This window comes from Pelodiscus sinensis, chromosome 2, assembly GCF_052426305.1.
Source record: "Pelodiscus sinensis isolate ZL-2025 chromosome 2, ASM5242630v1, whole genome shotgun sequence".
Taxonomy (NCBI): domain Eukaryota; kingdom Metazoa; phylum Chordata; order Testudines; family Trionychidae; genus Pelodiscus; species Pelodiscus sinensis.
In genome coordinates, this window is record NC_143053.1 from 1493109 (window position 1) to 1511021 (window position 17913).

The window sequence follows — 17913 nt, forward strand, 5'->3', positions numbered from 1 at the left end:
AACCCGGGCCGGGCTGTGCCAAGCTCCAGTTGGAAATATTGGGAGCAGCACAAAGGGCCGGTGGCCCTGCCAGGGGAGCGATGCCCCCGCGGAGCCGCTTCCGTTCTGCGCTAACCCCCTTTGTGCAAGATCCTTCCCCTCCCGGAGCGGCTGGGTGGTAGCTCGTCCCTGCCGCCAGCTCCAGGCAGGTAGCAGGGGCCTGCCGGGACCAGCCAGGCCTGTGTGGAAAGGCAACGCCTTGGCTTGTCTGCCTGCCCCGCCGGCCACGGGCTGGCCCGTCTCTGCCGCGCCCGGTGGGCTCAGGTCTTGTCCCCTCCTGCCTGCGGAGCCCTGCGCCCTTCCCCACGCCCCCGGCCGGGCTGGCGGGAGAGGCCCTTGGGCCCCAGGGAGGCTGGTTACGGGCTGGCGGTAGCAGCCGAGCTGCCCACGCCTGGCCCTAGCCCCAGGCCGGTTGGCTGGTGAGACCCCGCTGCCTGGCAGAGCTGTGACGGGCTGAGAGCCAGCTAATGGACCCAGCCAAAACTGCGGGGGATCCTTCCCCCAAGGCCTCCGGCTCTCCGAGGCCACGTGGGCAGCGGGGTGCGTGGGCTGGGCCGCCTGGGTTCACGGGGGAGCAGGGTCGTGCAGCCCAGTGAAGGCCCTGCAAGGTGCGGGCCGAGGCCCTTGTCGAGCGCTGGCACAGGGCTCCGTGGCCCGTGGGCGGCCCTGCGGGTCTAGCCAGGAGAGGTGATTTCACACGTGGGCAGCGGGGTGCGTGGGCTGGGCCGCCTGGGTTCACGGGGGAGCAGGGTCGTGCAGCCCAGTGAAGGCCCTGCAAGGTGCGGGCCGAGGCCCTTGTCGAGCGCTGGCACAGGGCTCCGTGGCCCGTGGGCGGCCCTGTGGGTCTAGCCAGGAGAGGTGATTTCACACGTGGGCAGCGGGGTGCGTGGGCTGGGCCGCCTGGGTTCACGGGGGAGCAGGGTCGTGCAGCCCAGCGAAGGCCCTGCAAGGTGCGGGCCGAGGCCCTTGTCGAGCGCTGGCACAGGGCTCCGTGGCCCGTGGGCGGCCCTGTGGGTCTAGCCAGGAGAGGTGATTTCACACGTGGGCAGCGGGGTGCGTGGGCTGGGCCGCCTGGGTTCACGGGGGAGCAGGGTCGTGCAGCCCAGTGAAGGCCCTGCAAGGTGCGGGCCGAGGCCCTTGTCGAGCGCTGGCACAGGGCTCCGTGGCCCGTGGGCGGCCCTGCGGGTCTAGCCAGGAGAGGTGATTTCACACGTGGGCCGGGCCACGCCTGGGTCCGGCTCTGCGGCCCACCTTTGCTCCGCGGGCAGGCCGAGGCGGATGTGAGGCGCCAGGCGCGGGGCGGGCGAGGGACCCGGGACCCCCCAGCCACAGGATGCTGCAGCCGCCACCTCTTGCTCTGTCCCCGCCCGGCCTGGCAGCTGCCCGATGCCGAAGCATCTCAGCCGAGCTGCTGCAGGTCGGGGCGCTGGTTTGAGGCTCCCCTCTGGCCTCACCCTGCTGGGCGGGGAGGGTCCATGGCTCTCTGGGCCAGGCAGCCCCCCCGAGCAGCTGGGGCAGAGGCCTGGCCACTCAGGAGGGCACGTGGGCACAGGGGGAGGAGCGCGGCAGGCAGGAGTTGGCTGCTCAGGTGTTCCCGGGATTGCAGGGGGGAAGGGACTTGTGCAGCCACGTCGCTCCCCACGGGGCCGGTGTCTCTGCCGCGGCCACGTCGCTCCCCATGGGGGGTGGAAATGGGTCTTGGCACAACCCTGGGGCTGCTCTGGCCTGGGGGCTGTGGGCAGAACAGGGCGGGGCGGGGCAGGGCAGAGGGCAGAGCAGGGGGGCAGGGCGGGGCAGAGGGCAGAGCAGGGGGGTGAGGCAGGGGGCAGAGGGCAGAGCAGGGGGCGGGGCAGGTGGCAGGGGGCAGAGCAGGGGGGTGAGGCAGGGGGTAGGGGGCAGAGGGCAGAGCAGGGGGGTGGGGCAGGGCAGGTGGCAGGGGGCAGAGCAGGGGGGTGAGGCAGGGGGTAGGGGGCAGAGGGCAGAGCAGGGGGGTGAGGCAGGGGGTAGGGGGTAGGGGGCAGAGGGCAGAGCAGGGAGGTGGGGCAGGGCAGGTGGCAGGGGACAGAGCAGGGGGGTGAGGTAGGGGGTAGAGGGCAGAGCAGGGGGGTGGGGCAGGGCAGGTGGCAGGGGGCAGAGCAGGGGGGTGAGGCAGGGGGTAGGGGCAGAGGGCAGAGCAGGAGGGTGGGGCAGGGCAGGTGGCAGGGGGGTGAGGCAGGGAGTAGGGGGTAGGGGGTAGGGGGTAGAGGGCAGAGCAGGGGAGTGGGCAGGGCAGGTGGCAGGGGGGTGAGGCAGGGGGTAGGGGGCAGAGGGCAGAGCAGGGGGGCGGGGCAGGGCAGGGGGCAGAGGGCAGAGCAGGGGGGTGGGGCAGGGGGCAGGGCACGGGGCGTGGCGGGGCAGGGGGCAGAGTGCAGAGCAGGGGGGTGGGGCAGGGGGCAGGGCACGGGGCGTGGCGGGGCAGGGGGCAGAGGGCAGAGCAGGGGGGTGGGGCGGGGCAGGGGGCATGGCGGGGCAGGGGGCAGAGGGCAGAGCAGGGGGCGGGACAGGGGGCAGGGCAGGGGGCGTGGCGGGGCAGAGCAGGGGGGCGGGGCAGGGGGCGGGGCAGAGCAGGGGGGTGGGGCAGGGGCGGGGCAGAGCAGGGGGGTGGGGCGGGGGCAGGGGGCAGGGGGCGGGGCAGGGGGCGGGGCCGGGGCAGGGGGGTGTGGGGCGGGGCAGGGGGCAGGGGGCGGGGCAGGGGGCAGAGCAGGGGGGTGGGGCGGGGCAGGGGGCAGGGGGCAGAGCAGGGGTGTGGGGCAGGGCAGGGGGCAGGGGGCGGGGCAGGGGGCAGAGCAGGGGGGTGTGGCGGGGCAGGGAGCAGAGGGCAGAGCAGGGGTGTGGGGCAGGGCAGGGGGCAGGGGGCAGAGCAGGGGGCGGGGCGGGGCGTGGCGGGGCAGAGGGCAGAGCAGGGGGCGGGGCAGGGGGCAGAGCAGGGGGTGGGGCGTGGCGGGGCAGAGGGCACAGCAGGGGGGCGGGGCAGGGGGCGTGGCGGGCAGGGGGCAGAGCAGGGGGCGGGGCGTAGCGGGCAGGGGGCAGAGCAGGGGGCGGGGCAGGGGGCAGAGCAGGGGGTGGGGCGTGGCGGGCAGGGGGCAGAGCAGGGGGCGGGGCAGGGGGCAGAGCAGGGGGTGGGGCGTGGCGGGGCAGAGGGCACAGCAGGGGGGCGGGGCAGGGGGCGTGGCGGGCAGGGGGCGGAGCAGGGGGCGGGGCGTGGCGGGGCAGGGGCTGTGCCAGCCTGGCCGTGGCTCTGGGGGCTGCAGGGTGGGGGTCGGGCCCCAGGCATGCCGTGGCCAGCCCAGCCCAGCCCAGCGCGAATGCCCCTTGGCCTGGGTGCAGGCCAGTCTGGGGAGCTGGTTCTGACCCACACGTGGGGGGCCAGGCCATGTGGGCTCGAGCCCAGCGCCATGGCAACCGCCGCAGGGTCAAGGAAAGGGAGGCAGGCGGCTGGCGGGGCCCGGGGGTGCCGCGGGGGGGGGTTTCATCTTTCCTCAGCCGGGGGCTCAGCAGCCAGCAGGGCCTTTAATGTGCCTGGGACCAGCAGTGTCTCCGCCCCCCCGTGCACCCTCCTCGGTGCCCCCCGCCCCCCCCGCCTCCTGCCCCCGCCCCACGGGCTGCAGCGCCCCCCCCGGCCCCTCGCCCCCCAGCGCTGCTCCCCCGCGCTCACAGCCAGGCGCTGAGGTGCCCGTACCCCCGCGGGGCTCGGGCTTCCCTCCGGGGGTGGGGGGGCCCCAGTGGCCGGCCCTTGGTGGCAGCCTGGCTCCGGGGAGCTTGTGCTGGGGGGCCTTGGGCCTGGGCCTTGCCTCTCTTGGGGTCATGGGACCAGCCCTTGGGGGCCTGGCCCTCCCCCGCCGGGCGGTCTGGGGCCCCCAGGCCCCTGCGCTCCTGAGCCCTCCTCTCCCTCTCGGCTCGCGCCGCCTCGTGCCGAGCTCTCCGCTCGAAGGCCTCGGCGATGAGCCACACCCTGTTGGGGGGGCCCAGCCTGTGGCCCCCGCCCCACTCCCTGGGCCGGGCCCTGCCCTGCTCCCTGGCCCACCCCTGGCCCGGCCCCGTCCCGCGGTCCCACTCCCACCCCCACTCGGCGTCCCGCCGGCTCCGGCCACGGGCCCCCAGCCGCTGGCCCCGATTCGGGCAGTAGGTGCAGGCGCAGGTGCCCTCCGGGCTCTCGCTGGGGTCCGTGTCGCTGCAGCTCCAGCTCCGGGGGATGGGCTGTGGCCAAGCGAGAGACAAAGGGGGGCTGAGCCCAGAGGGAGCTGGGGGGCTGCTTGCCTGGCCTCGGGGAGCCCTGTGCTGGGGCCAGCAGCATCCGCCCGCCCCGGGGATTTGCTGGGTGCCAGGAGCCAGGTCTCCAGGGCAGCAGGGCCTTGCTCTGCTCAGCGCGGGGGGGTGCAGGTCCTGGCCACAGCGTGGCTGCCAGGCAGAGCCTGAGCCAGCAGGTGGGGAACCCCCAGGGCGAGAGCTGGCGAGCAGAGCCAGGACCCCGCAGGGCGCTGAGGTGGGGAACCTCCAGAGTAAGAGCTGGCGAGCAGAACCGGGGACCCCGCAGGGTGCCGAGACGGGGACCCCGCAGGGCGCAGAGCCAGGGACCCCGCAGGACACCGAGCCAGGACCCCGCAGGGCGCTGAGGTGGGGAACCTCCAGAGTAAGAGCTGGCGAGCAGAACCGGGGACCCCGCAGGGTGCCGAGACGGGGACCCTGCAGGGAACTGGGCCAGGGACCCCGCAGGGCACCAAGCTGGGGACCCCGCAGGGCACAGAGCCAGGACCCCTCAGGGTGCAGAGCCGGGGACCCCTCAGGGTGCGGAGCCAGGACCCCGCAGGGCACAGAGCGGGGGACCCCGCAGGACACCGAGCCAGGACCCCTCAGGGTGCAGAGCCGGGGACCCCTCAGGGTGCGGAGCCAGGACCCCGCAGGGCACCGGGCCAGGGACCCCGCAGGGCACCAAGCTGGGGACCCCTCAGGACGCAGAGCCAGGACCCCGCAGGGCGCAGAGCCGGGGACCCCGCAGGACACCAAGCCGGGGACCCCTCAGGGCGCGGAGCCAGGACTCCGCAGGGCACCAAGCCAGGACCCCTCAGGGTGCAGAGCCGGGGACCCCGCAGGGCACCGAGCCAGGACCCCGCAGGGCACCAAGCTGGGGACCCCGCAGGGCACCGGGCCAGGGACCCCGCAGGGCACCAAACTGGGGACCCCGCAGGGCGCAGAGCCAGGACCCTGCAGGGCACCAAGCCGGGGATCCTGCAGGGTGCAGAGCCAGGACCCCGCAGGGCGCAGAGCCGGGGACCCCTCAGGACACCGAGCCAGGACCCTTCAGGGTGCGTAGCCGGGGACCCCGCAGGGCACCGGGCCAGGACCCCGCAGGGTGCAGAGCCAGGACCCCGCAGGGCGCGAAGCCAGGACCCCGCAGAGCACCGAGCCAGGACCCCTCAGGGCGCAGAGCCGGGGACCCCTCAGGGTGCGGAGCCAGGACCCCGCAGGGCACCGGGCCAGGACCCCGCAGGGCACCGGGCCAGGACCCCTCAGGGCGCAGAGCCGGCCCTACCTCAGGGCCCTAGCACCAAGGTGCGCACTGAGAGGTCAGGCCCCAGGGCTGCTGCCTGGATCCGTGGCACTGGGGCGGGAGGAGGGGAGGGGGCAGTAGGTGAGATGGGGCTAGGGCAGGGGGCGGGCACAGGGCTGGTTTGAATGGAGTGGGTGGGGGGGGGGGCACATGGCCAGGCCCAGAGCGTGTCCCAGCCTGGAGGCAGGCCGAGAGCTGGGGATGGCAGTGCTGACTAGTGGCTATGGGGGCCTAGTGAGAGAGGCTGCCCCGAGCCCCATAGCTCAGCCTTGGGCCGGAGCCCCGCCTAGAGCCAGGGGCTGGCGTGGGGGCTGGGACCCTGAGGGGCACTGAAGCCAGCGTGAGCTGCGAGTGTCCCCACCTACCTGGGGGGTCCTCGTGGGCGCCGGGTCCCACGGGCAGCTCCTGCCGGGCCAGCGGGGGGCGCCACAGTCTCCGCGGCGGGGCCTGGCGGCAGTTCGGCGGGGGACCGGGCAGGGGCTCCCTGGCGCGTGCTCTGAGCAGGAGGCGCTGGTCCAGGAGCCCGTGGCCTGGGCGTGGAAGCACACGGCGCTGTGGCTGGAGCGCACCCGCTGTGCTGCGTGGCAGGGAGCGGGCGTGGCAGGCAGGTCGCTGGAGCACTCCTTGATCCAGTCGCAGGCACCGGCTGCTTCCTCGTGGCCCCCCCCGGCCGCCTGGGCCCCCTGGATGCTGCTCTGAGGTCCCCAGGCAGGAGGGGGGCAGACGCCGCAGGGAAGTGCAGAGCCCCAGGCTCGGCCCGGATCCTCTCGAGGACGCCTGCCCACCACTTCAACTGTGGCACAGCAGCCGTGGCCCGTGGGCCGACCTGTGGCACGGCAGGGTGGGCCCCTGGCGGCACACACGCCCGAGTCCCGGACTGCGCTGCACGGGGCAAGATGCGGCTCGGCCCGCCCGCCGTCCCCGCTGTGGCTGCAGCGCCACGTGGCCCCCGCCCCCCACCCCGGCCTGGGTTCACGCTGCCGGCTGCAGGCCTCCGGGCCGCGCTCAAAACGGGCCCTGGCCAGCTGGAAGCCGTGGCGGTGGTGCCGCAGCTGCTGCAGGGAGCTGGAGCTGGAGGTGGCGGGCTGGGGGGGGGGGCCGGCTGGGTGCAGGGAGCCCCCCGCCCCTGTGCCCGCAGGCAGGGCTGCTGGCTCCCGGGCTCGCGCCTTCTGGGCCAGGAAGTCCTCCAGCAGGAGCGCCGCGGTGCTGTTGGCGGTGGGCGACCGGTCGATGCCGAGGGGCCGGGCCGCTGCCCCGGGGCTGATGCTGCAGCCGCCCAGCATGGAGCTGAGGGTCTCCTCGGCGGGGCCCCCGGAGCCCGGGGCTGAGGCCGGAGCCCCCCGGGCCTCCCACAGGCGGGGGGTGCTGAGGGAGGAGGTGGCAGTGGAGAAGGCGCAGCTGTCCAGGCTGTCTGCAGAGCGGGACGGTGCCCCCAGGCCGCAGGGCGCCGCCGCTTGGCACGGGCACCCCTGGGCGCCTCTGCCGGCGCTGTCCGCCGCCGCCTCTTCGCGCTGCTGGCCGGCCGGGGCGCAGGGAGGGCTCGGCCGGGCCATGGGCCAGCAGGTGTCTCGCTCGATGCGCCCGGCTCCGGCTCCGGCTCCGGCTCCGGCGCGCCAGCGGCAGCACCCACAGTGCCCCTGGGCTGGGCCGCAGGACGGCAGGTCTCCTGGCAACCAGCTCCCGCCAGGCGGGGCGACCGCTGTGGTCGGAAAACGAGAGTCAGGGGCACCTCCCGTGCCCGGCCCTTGTTCCCTCTGCCCAACCCAGCCCCACCCTACACAGGGGAGAGGATATAACCCATCCCCCCCTCCCCTCAGACACCCCAGTGCTCCCTGTGCCCCCCAGCCCCCTTACACAGGGGAGAGGTTATAACCCATCCCCCACCTCCCCTCACACACCCCAGTGCTCCCTGTGCCCCCAGCCCCCCCTCACACAGGGGAGAGGTTATAACCCATCCCCCACCTCCCCTCACACACCCCAGTGCTCCCTGTGCCCCCCAGCCCCCCTTACACAGGGGAGAGGTTATAACCCATCCCCCACCTCCCCTCACACACCCCAGTGCTCCCTGTGCCCCCCCAGCCCCCCCTCACACAGGGGAGAGGTTATAACCCATCCCCCACCTCCCCTCAGACACCCCAGTGCTCCCTGTGCCCCCCCAGCCCCCTTTACACAGGGGAGAGGTTATAACCCATCCCCCACCTCCCCTCAGACACCTCAGTGCTCCCTGTGCCCCCCAGCCCCCCCTTACACAGGGGAGAGGTTATAACCCATCCCCCACCTCCCCTCAGACACCTCAGTGCTCCCTGTGCCCCCCAGCCCCCCTTACACAGGGGAGAGGTTATAACCCATCCCCCACCTCCCCTCACACACCCCAGTGCTCCCTGTGCCCCCCCAGCCCCTCCTTACACAGGGGAGAGGTTATAACCCATCCCCCACCTCCCCTCAGACACCCCAGTGCTCTCTGTGCCCCCCAGCCCCTTTACACAGGGGAGAGGTTATAACCCATCTGCCCACCTCCCCTCAGACACCCCAGTGCTCCCTGTGCCCCCCCAGCCTCCCCTCACACAGGGGAGAGGTTATAACCCATCCCCCACCTCCCCTCAGACACCCCAGTGCTCCCTGTGCCCCCCCAGCCCCCCTTACACAGGGGAGAGGTTATAACCCATCCCCCACCTCCCCTCAGACACATCAGTGCTCCCTGTGCCCCCCAGCCCCCCCTTACACAGGGGAGAGGTTCTAACCCATCCCCCACCTCCCCTCAGACACCTCAGTGCTCCCTGTGCCCCCCAGCCCCCCTTACACAGGGGAGAGGTTCTAACCCATCCCCCCACCTGCCCTCAGACACCCCAGTGCTCCCTGTGCCCCCCAGCCCCCCTTACACAGGGGAGAGGTGATAACCCATCCCCCACCTCCCCTCAGACACCCCAGTGTTCCCTGTACCCCTCCAGCCCCCTTACACAGGCGAGAGGTTATAACCCATCCCCCACCTCCCCTCAGACACCCCAGTGCTCCCTGTGCCCCCCCAGCCCCCCTTACACAGGGGAGAGGTTATAACCCATCCCCCCACCTCCCCTCAGACACCCCAGTGCTCCCTGTGCCCCCCCAGCCCCCCTTACACAGGGGAGAGGTTATAACCCATCCCCCACCTCCCCTCAGACACCTCAGTGCTCCCTGTGCCCCCAGCCCCCCCTTACACAGGGGAGAGGTTATAACCCATCCCCACCTCCCCTCAGACACCTCAGTGCTCCCTGTGCCCCCCCAGCCCCCCTTACACAGGGGAGAGGTTCTAACCCATCCCCCCACCTGCCCTCAGACACCCCAGTGCTCCCTGTGCCCCCCAGCCCCCCTTACACAGGGGAGAGGTGATAACCCATCCCCCACCTCCCCTCAGACACCCCAGTGTTCCCTGTACCCCTCCAGCCCCCTTACACAGGGGAGAGGTGATAACCCATCCCCCACCTCCCCTCACACACCCCAGTGCTCCCTGTGCCCCCCAGCCCCCCCTTACACAGGGGAGAGGTTATAACCCATCCCCCACCTCCCCTCAGACACCCCAGTGCTCCCTGTGCCCCCCAGCCCTCCCTTACACAGGGGAGAGGTTATAACCCATCCCCCACCTCCCCTCAGACACCCCAGTGCTCCCTGTGCCCCCCAGCCCTCCTTACACAGGAGAGAGGTTATAACCCATCCCCCACCTCCCCTCAGACACCCCAGTGCTCCCTGTGCCCCCCAGCACCCTTACACAGGGGAGAGGTGATAACCCATCCCCCACCTCCCCTCACACACCCCAGTGCTCCCTGTGCCCCCCAGCCCCCCCTTACACAGGGGAGAGGTGATAACCCATCCCCCACCTCCCCTCACACACCCCAGTGCTCCCTGTGCCCCCCAGCACCCTTACACAGGGGAGAGGTTATAACCCATCCCCCACCTCCCCTCACACACCCCAGTGCTCCCTGTGCCCCCCCAGCCCCCCTCACACAGGGGAGAGGTTATAACCCATCCCCCACCTCCCCTCAGACACCCCAGTGCTCCCTGTGCCCCCCCAGCACCCTTACACAGGGGAGAGGTGATAACCCATCCCCCACCTCCCCTCACACACCCCAGTGCTCCCTGTGCCCCCCAGCCCCCCCTTACACAGGGGAGAGGTGATAACCCATCCCCCACCTCCCCTCACACACCCAGTGCTCCCTGTGCCCCCCAGCACCCTTACACAGGGGAGAGGTTATAACCCATCCCCCACCTCCCCTCACACACCCCAGTGCTCCCTGTGCCCCCCAGCCCCCCCTCACACAGGGGAGAGGTTATAACCCCTCCCCCACCTCCCCTCAGACACCTCAGTGCTCCCTGTGCCCCCCAGCCCCCTTACACAGGGGAGAGGTTATAACCCATCCCCCACCTCCCCTCAGACACCCCAGTGCTCCCTGTGCCCCCCAACCCCCCCTTACAGAGGGGAGAGGTTATAACCCATCCCCCACCTCCCCTCACACACCCCAGTGCTCCCTGTGCCCCCCAGACCCTCCTTACACAGGGGAGAGGTTATAACCCATCCCCCACCTCCCCTCAGACACCCCAGTGCTCCCTGTGCCCCCCAACCCCCCCTTACAGAGGGGAGAGGTTATAACCCATCCCCCACCTCCCCTCACACACCCCAGTGCTCCCTGTGCCCCCCAGACCCTCCTTACACAGGGGAGAGGTTATAACCCATCCCCCACCTCCCCTCACACACCCCAGTGCTCCCTGTGCCCCCCAGACCCTCCTTACACAGGGGAGAGGTTATAACCCATCCCCCACCTCCCCTCAGACACCCCAGTGCTCCCTGTGCCCCCCCAGCCCCCCCTCACACAGGGGAGAGGTCATAACCCATCCCCCACCTCCCCTCAGACACCCCAGTGCTCCCTGTGCCCCCCCAGCCCCCCTCACACAGGGGAGAGGTGATAACCCATCCCCCACCTCCCCTCAGACACCCCAGTGCTCCCTGTGCCCCCCAGACCCCCTTACACAGGGGAGAGGTTATAACCCATCCCCCACCTCCCCTCAGACACCCCAGTGCTCCCTGTGCCCCCCAGCCCCCTCACACAGGGGAGAGGTTATAACCCATCCCCCACCTCCCCTCAGACACCCCAGTGCTCCCTGTGCCCCCCAACTCCCCCTTACAGAGGGGAGAGGTTATGAAAACCAGTTTCACGTTGTACCCATGGGGTACCCCCCTCCTGGCCCACCTCCCTGCGGGGTCTGCCGGCAGTGGTCACTTCCCCCTCCCAAGTAGGCTCCAGGCCCCGTCCCCGAGGGCAGCTAGCCCAGCCCCTGGTGCAGCCGCAGGGCCCAGCTGCTCCTGCCCTTGCTGGCTCGCTGCCCGGCTCCTGCCACCCGCTGTAGGACGGGCCAGTCCCAGTGCGGCTGGGGCTGCAGGATCCTGTCGCTGGCCTGCCTCCAGCCTCCCGCGTTAACGTCCCGCGGCCCCTGCTCCTGGCCCTGGGACACGCCCCTCCTGCCCCTCGCACCCAGGGCCCACTGCGGCCCGGACCCCTCGTGCAGAGACCCGCCGGCCGGGCCCAGTTCTGCCTCATGTACCTGTGGCTGGCGGAGGGCTGGGCTCGGCCTCGGCCCCCTCCCAGCCCCAGCAGGCCCCTGCAGGGCCCTGGCTGCTGCTGTCCCCAGCAGGGCTCGTGCCGCCGTCCCATTCCCATGGGGCCTCGTGCCGCCCAGAGCCCCAGCTGCCAGCCCAGGGGCCACGTGGGCGCCGGTCCTGAGGGGGACTCCCGGGGCCCCTGATGCAGGGCCCGGGCGGAGCCGCCCGCCTCATGCCCTTATGCCGGCTGGGAGCGTTCTGGGGAGCACCGTGGCCTGGGACTCCCACGTCCCTTTGTGACACCTTCCGTGGAACCGGCCAACGGTTCCGGGGCCCGGCCAGGTGGGGGCCCCTAGCCGGGCCCCTCCCGGCAAAGCCAGGGGGAGGTGCTGGGCTGGCCCGTGCTGGTGCGATGCCGGGGTGCAGCGGGGGGGTGCCCGGTGCCAGGGAAGGGGCCCAGCAGGACACTGCCCTGTGCACTGTGCCAGGCTCCTGCTGGCTCGCCGGCCGGTGAGCCCTGTGGCCACAGCCCCTCCCCGCCAGCAGCGCCGCTCCAGCCTGTGAGCACAAGCCCAGCCCGAGGAGCTGAGGCGGCAGCTTACATCACAATGTGCGCCAGGGGCCCAGCGCCTGTCATCACCCTGGCCGGCCCCGGCCAGCAGGGGCAGCCAGCAGGGAGAGCCAGCAGGGGCGAGGGGCAGCCAGCAGGGGCGAGGGGCAGCCAGCAGGGACAGCCAGCAGGGGCCAGCAGGAATGGCCAGCAGGGGCAGCCAGCAGGGGCTAGCAGGAATGGCCAGCAGCGGTGGCCAGCAGGGGCCAGCAGGAATGGCCAGCAGGGGCAGCCAGCAGGGGCCAGCAGGAATGGCCAGCAGCGGTGGCCAGCAGGGGCCAGCAGGAATGGCCAGCAGGAGCGACATGGACAACTCCCTGCCCAGCTGGGCCGGCGGCGCGCCCAACCCCATGGACTCGCTGGTTGCACCAGACACCTGGCCGGAGCCCGTGATCTCCTCCTATGAGCAGCTGCGGCTGCAGATCCAGGCGCTGGTGCGGGAGAACGAGGAGCTCCGCAAGGTGGTGCTCCTCATGAGGGACAACCAGAGCCTCTTGCATGGCAACTTGGTGGCCAGCAGCACCCCCGTGGGGGCGGCCTCCTGGCGCAGGAGATCGGCGCTTGACCACAGCGTCAGGCAGGCCAGGCCAGGGGCCAGAGCCATGGCCGGCTCCCAGCTGCCCCCCAACCAGCTGCAGCGCACAGGTGAGAACTTGCAGCCCGAGGTGCCGCGTTCCCGCTCCTCTCCTGCAGGCCCCGGGGCGGGCAGACCCCACACGCTCTGCAGGCTCTCAGGGTAAGAGCCAAGGTGTGAACAGACCTCGCAGGGTGGCTGGTTCTTTGGAATGGGGAGAGCCTGTTCGGAGGTGGGGGATGGGTTATAACCTCTCCCCTGTGTGAGGGGGGGCTGGGGGGGCACAGGGAGCACTGGGGTGTCTGAGGGGAGGTGGGGGATGGGTTATAACCTCTCCCCTGTGTGAGGGGGGGCTGGGGGGGCACAGGGAGCACTGGGGTGTCTGAGGGGAGGTGGGGGATGGGTTATAACCTCTCCCCTGTGTGAGGGGGGGCTGGGGGGGCACAGGGAGCACTGGGGTGTCTGAGGGGAGGTGGGGGATGGGTTATCACCTCTCCCCTGTGTGAGGGGGGGCTGGGGGGGCACAGGGAGCACTGGGGTGTCTGAGGGGAGGTGGGGGATGGGTTATCACCTCTCCCCTGTGTAAGGGGAGGCTGGGGGGGCACAGGGAGCACTGGGGTGTCTGAGGGGAGGTGGGGGATGGGTTATAACCTCTCCCCTGTGTGAGGGGGGCTGGGGGGCACAGGGAGCACTGGGGTGTCTGGGGGGAGGGGTTATAACCTCTCCCCTGTGTAAGGGGGCTGGGGGGCACAGGGAGCACTGGGGTGTCTGAGGGGAGGTGGGGGATGGGTTATAACCTCTCCCCTGTGTAAGGGGGGCTGGGGGGCACAGGGAGCACTGGGGTGTCTGAGGGGAGGTGGGGGATGGGTTATAACCTCTCCCCTGTGTAAGGGGGGCTGGGGGCACAGGGAGCACTGGGGTGTCTGAGGGGAGGTGGGGGATGGGTTATCACCTCTCCCCTGTGTAAGGGGGGCTGGGGGGCACAGGGAGCACTGGGGTGTCTGAGGGGAGGTGGGGGATGGGTTATAACCTCTCCCCTGTGTAAGGGGGTCTGGGGGGGCACAGGGAGCACTGGGGTGTCTGAGGGGAGGTGGGGGAGGGGTTATAACCTCTCCCCTGTGTGAGGGGGGGCTGGGGGGCACAGGAGGTGCTGAGTGTCTAAGGGGGTTGGCTGAGGGGCTCCCTGTGGCTGCTTCGGTTCCATCCAGGGAGGACTCCAGTCTGGGACGGGAGGTAGCCCTGGCCCTGAGCAACTTGCCCTGATGTGACCCTCCCAGTCATTCCCCCAAAAGGGCCATGAACCAGCATGACCGGAGGTCCAAACACGTCCCCACCCGCAGGCACCCAGGGCTTCTCCCCACAGCTCCTCGGGGGGTGGGGGGGGACAGGCGACTGCGGCCCCGACCTCCACTCTGACACGAGTGGAATGACTGGGGTCTGTCTACACTACCCCGCTAGTTCGCACTAGGAGGGTAATGTAGGCATATCGCACTTGCTAATGAAGCTGGGATTTGAATTTCCCGGGCTTCATTAGCATAAGCGGGGAGCCGCCATTTTTAAATCCCCGCTGCTTCGAACCCCGTGCAGCGCGGCTACACGGGGCTCGAACTAGGTAGTTCGGACTAGGGTCCTACTCCGAACTAGCTGTACTCCTGGTGGAACGAGGTCTAACGGTAGTTCGGAGTAGGACCCTAGTCCGAACTACCTAGTTCGAGCCCCGTGTAGCCGCGCTGCACGGGGTTCGAAGCAGCGGGGATTTAAAAATGGCGGCTCCCTGCTTATGCTAATGAAGCCGGGAAATTCAAATCCCGGGCTTCATTAGAAAGTGCGATATGCCTACATTACCCTCCTAGTGCGAACTAGCGGCGTAGTGTAGACAGACCCTCTGAACTCACAGAAGGGAGAAAACAGAGACCCCCAGTGAGGTGGGCCAGGGGGCTCACAACCCCCACCTCACTGCGGGTACCTGCTCTATTCCCACGGGGACCCCCTCCCCCCACCTCACTGCGGGTACCTGCTCTATTCCCACGGGGATCCCCTCCCCCCACCTCACTGCGGGTACCTGCTCTATTCCCATGGGGAGCCCCCTCCCCCCACCTCACTGCGGGTACCTGCTCTATTCCCACGGGGATCCCCTCCCCCCACCTCACTGCGGGTATCTGCTCTATTCCCACGGGGAGCCCCCTCCCCCCACCTCACTGCGGGTACCTGCTCTATTCCCACGGGGATCCCCTCCCCCCACCTCACTGCGGGTATCTGCTCTATTCCCACGGGGATCCCCTCCCCCCACCTCACTGCGGGTATCTGCTCTATTCCCACGGGTAGCCCCCTCCCCCCACCTCACTGCGGGTACCTGCTCTATTCCCACGGGAGCCCCCTCCCCCCACCTCACTAAGGGTATCTGCTCTATTCCCACGGGGACCCCCTCCCCCCACCTCACTGCGGGTACCTGCTCTATTCCCATGGGGAGCCCCCTCCCCCCACCTCACTGCGGGTATCTGCTCTATTCCCACGGGGAGCCCCCTCCCCCCACCTCACTGCGGGTACCTGCTCTATTCCCACGGGGAGCCCCCTCCCCCCACGTCACTGCGGGTACCTGCTCTATTCCCATGGGGAGCCCCCTCCCCCCACCTCACTGCGGGTACCTGCTCTATTCCCATGGGGAGCCCCCTCCCCCCACCTCACTGCGGGTATCTGCTCTATTCCCACGGGAGCCCCCTCCCCCACCTCACTGCGGGTATCTGCTCTATTCCCACGGGGAGCCCCCTCCCCCCACCTCACTGCGGGTACCTGCTCTATTCCCACGGGGAGCCCCCTCCCCCCACCTCACTGCGGGTACCTGCTCTATTCCCATGGGGAGCCCCCTCCCCCCACCTCACTGCGGGTACCTGCTCTATTCCCATGGGGAGCCCCCTCCCCCCACCTCACTGCGGGTATCTGCTCTATTCCCACGGGAGCCCCCTCCCCCCACCTCACTGCGGGTATCTGCTCTATTCCCACGGGAGCCCCCTCCCCCCACCTCACTGCGGGTATCTGCTCTATTCCCACGGGGAGCCCCCTCCCCCCACCTCACTGCGGGTACCTGTTCTATTCCCACGGGAGCCCCCTCCCCCCACCTCACTGCGGGTATCTGCTCTATTCCCACGGGAGCCCCCTCCCCCCACCTCACTGCGGGTATCTGCTCTATTCCCACGGGGAGCCCCCTCCCCCCACCTCACTGCGGGTATCTGCTTTATTCCCATGGGGAGCCCCCTCCCCCCACCTCACTGCGGGTACCTGCTCTATTCCCACGGGGAGCCCCCTCCCCCCACCTCACTGCGGGTATCTGCTTTATTCCCACGGGGAGCCCCCTTCCCCCACCTCACTGCGGGTATCTGCTCTATTCCCACGGGGAGCCCCCTCCCCCCACCTCACTGCGGGTATCTGCTTTATTCCCACGGGGAGCCCCCTCCCCCCACCTCACTGCGGGTATCTTCTCTATTCCCACGGGGAGCCCCCTCCCCCCACCTAACTGCGGGTATCTGCTTTATTCCCACGGGGAGCCCCCTTCCCCCACCTCACTGCGGGTACCTGCTCTATTCCCACGGGGAGCCCCCTCCCCCCACCTCACTGCGGGTATCTGCTCTATTCCCACGGGGAGCCCCCTCCCCCCACCTCACTGCGGGTACCTGTTCTATTCCCACGGGGAGCCCCCTCCCCCCACCTAACTGCGGGTATCTGCTTTATTCCCACGGGGAGCCCCCTTCCCCCACCTCACTGCGGGTACCTGCTCTATTCCCACGGGGAGCCCCCTCCCCCCACCTCACTGCGGGTATCTGCTTTATTCCCACGGGGAGCCCCCTCCCCCCACCTCACTGCGGGTACCTGTTCTATTCCCACGGGGAGCCCCCTCCCCCCACCTCACTGCGGGTATCTTCTCTATTCCCACAGGGAGCCCCCTCCCCCCACCTCACTGCGGGTACCTGCTCTATTCCCATGGGGAGCCCCCTCCCCCCACCTCACTGCGGGTATCTGCTCTATTCCCACGGGGACCCCCTCCCCCACCTCACTGCGGGTATCTGCTCTATTCCCACGGGGAGCCCCCTCCCCCCACCTCACTGCGGGTACCTGCTCTATTCCCACGGGGATCCCCTCACCCCACCTCACTGCGGGTACCTGCTCTATTCCCACGGGGAACCCCCTCCCCCCACCTCACTGCGGGTACCTGCTCTATTCCCACGGGGATCCCCTCACCCCACCTCACTGCGGGTATCTGCTCTATTCCCACGGGAGCCCCCTCCCCCCACCTCACTGCGGGTATCTGCTCTATTCCCACGGGGAGCCCCCTCCCCCCACCTCACTGCGGGTATCTGCTCTATTCCCACGGGGAGCCCCCTCCCCCCACCTCACTGCGGGTATCTGCTCTATTCCCACGGGGAGCCCCCTCCCCCACCTCACTGCGGGTACCTGTTCTATTCCCACGGGAGCCCCCTCCCCCACCTCACTGCGGGTATCTGCTCTATTCCCACGGGGAGCCCCGTCCCCCCACCTCACTGCGGGTATCTGCTCTATTCCCACGGGGAGCCCCCTCCCCCCACCTCACTGCGGGTATCTGCTCTATTCCCACGGGGAGCCCCCTCCCCCCACCTCACTGCGGGTATCTGCTCTATTCCCACGGGGAGCCCCCTCCCCCTACCTCACTGCGGGTACCTGCTCTATTCCCACGGGGAGCCCCCTCCCCCACCTCACTGCGGGTATCTGCTCTATTCCCACGGGGAGCCCCGTCCCCCCACCTCACTGCGGGTATCTGCTCTATTCCCACGGGGAGCCCCCTCCCCCCACCTCACTGCGGGTACCTGCTCTATTCCCACGGGGACCCCCTCCCCCACCTCACTGCGGGTATCTGCTCTGTTCCCACGGGGACCCCCTCCCCCACCTCACTGCGGGTATCTGCTCTATTCCCACGGGGAGCCCCCTCCCCCACCTCACTGCGGGTATCTGCTCTATTCCCACGGGGAGCCCCCTCCCCCCACCTCACTGCGGGTACCTGCTCTATTCCCACGGGGAGCCCCCTCCCCCCACCTCACTGCGGGTATCTGCTCTATTCCCACGGGGAGCCCCCTCCCCCCACCTCACTGCGGGTATCTGCTCTATTCCCACGGGGAGCCCCCTCCCCCCACCTCACTGCGGGTACCTGCTCTATTCCCACGGGGAGCCCCCTCCCCCCACCTCACTGCGGGTACCTGTTCTATTCCCACGGGAGCCCCCTCCCCCACCTCACTGCGGGTACCTGCTCTATTCCCACGGGGAGCCCCCTCCCCCACCTCACTGCGGGTATCTGCTCTATTCCCACGGGGAGCCCCCTCCCCCACCTCACTGCGGGTACCTGCTCTATTCCCACGGGGAGCCCCCTCCCCCCACCTCACTTCGGGTATCTGCTCTATTCCCACGGGGAGCCCCCTCCCCCCACCTCACTGCGGGTATCTGCTCTATTCCCACGGGGACACCCTCCCCCACCTCACTGCGGGTACCTGTTCTATTCCCACGGGAGCCCC

The 17913-nt window shown here is 70.2% G+C and overlaps 2 protein-coding genes across 4 annotated transcripts in view; one reads left to right on the plus strand and one right to left on the minus strand.

Moving 5' to 3' along the window:
- Window positions 1–884: 884 nt before the first annotated feature.
- LOC142826413 (uncharacterized) lies at window positions 885–11832 on the minus strand. Its single transcript, XM_089775917.1, has 5 exons — window positions 11826–11832; window positions 11198–11424; window positions 5992–7325; window positions 4139–4275; window positions 885–982 (listed from the first exon to the last, which is right to left on the minus strand). The coding sequence occupies exons 1-5, from the start codon at window positions 11830–11832 to the stop codon at window positions 885–887; spliced, it is 1803 nt and encodes a 600-aa protein (XP_089632043.1).
- Window positions 11560–17913, plus strand: part of SPATC1 (spermatogenesis and centriole associated 1) — a 64987-nt gene continuing 58633 nt past the window's right edge. The window contains exon 1 of one of the 3 annotated variants that reach the window (XM_075918649.2): window positions 11560–12450. In XM_075918649.2, coding sequence (XP_075774764.1) covers window positions 11949–12450 — 502 coding nt within the window. In that variant the 5' untranslated portion in view covers window positions 11560–11948. The remainder of the gene's footprint in view (window positions 12451–17913) is intronic. The other 2 variants (XM_075918650.2, XM_075918648.2) reach the window with 2 other exon arrangements.

Coding starts and splice junctions, on each gene's coding strand:
- LOC142826413 (XM_089775917.1), bottom strand. Junction 7,326..11,197: donor CAGCCCTCCGCCAGCCACAG/GTACATGAGGCA, acceptor TTCCGACCACAG/CGGTCGCCCCGCCTGGCGGG. Junction 4,276..5,991: donor CGCCCACGAGGACCCCCCAG/GTAGGTGGGGAC, acceptor GCTTGGCCACAG/CCCATCCCCCGGAGCTGGAG.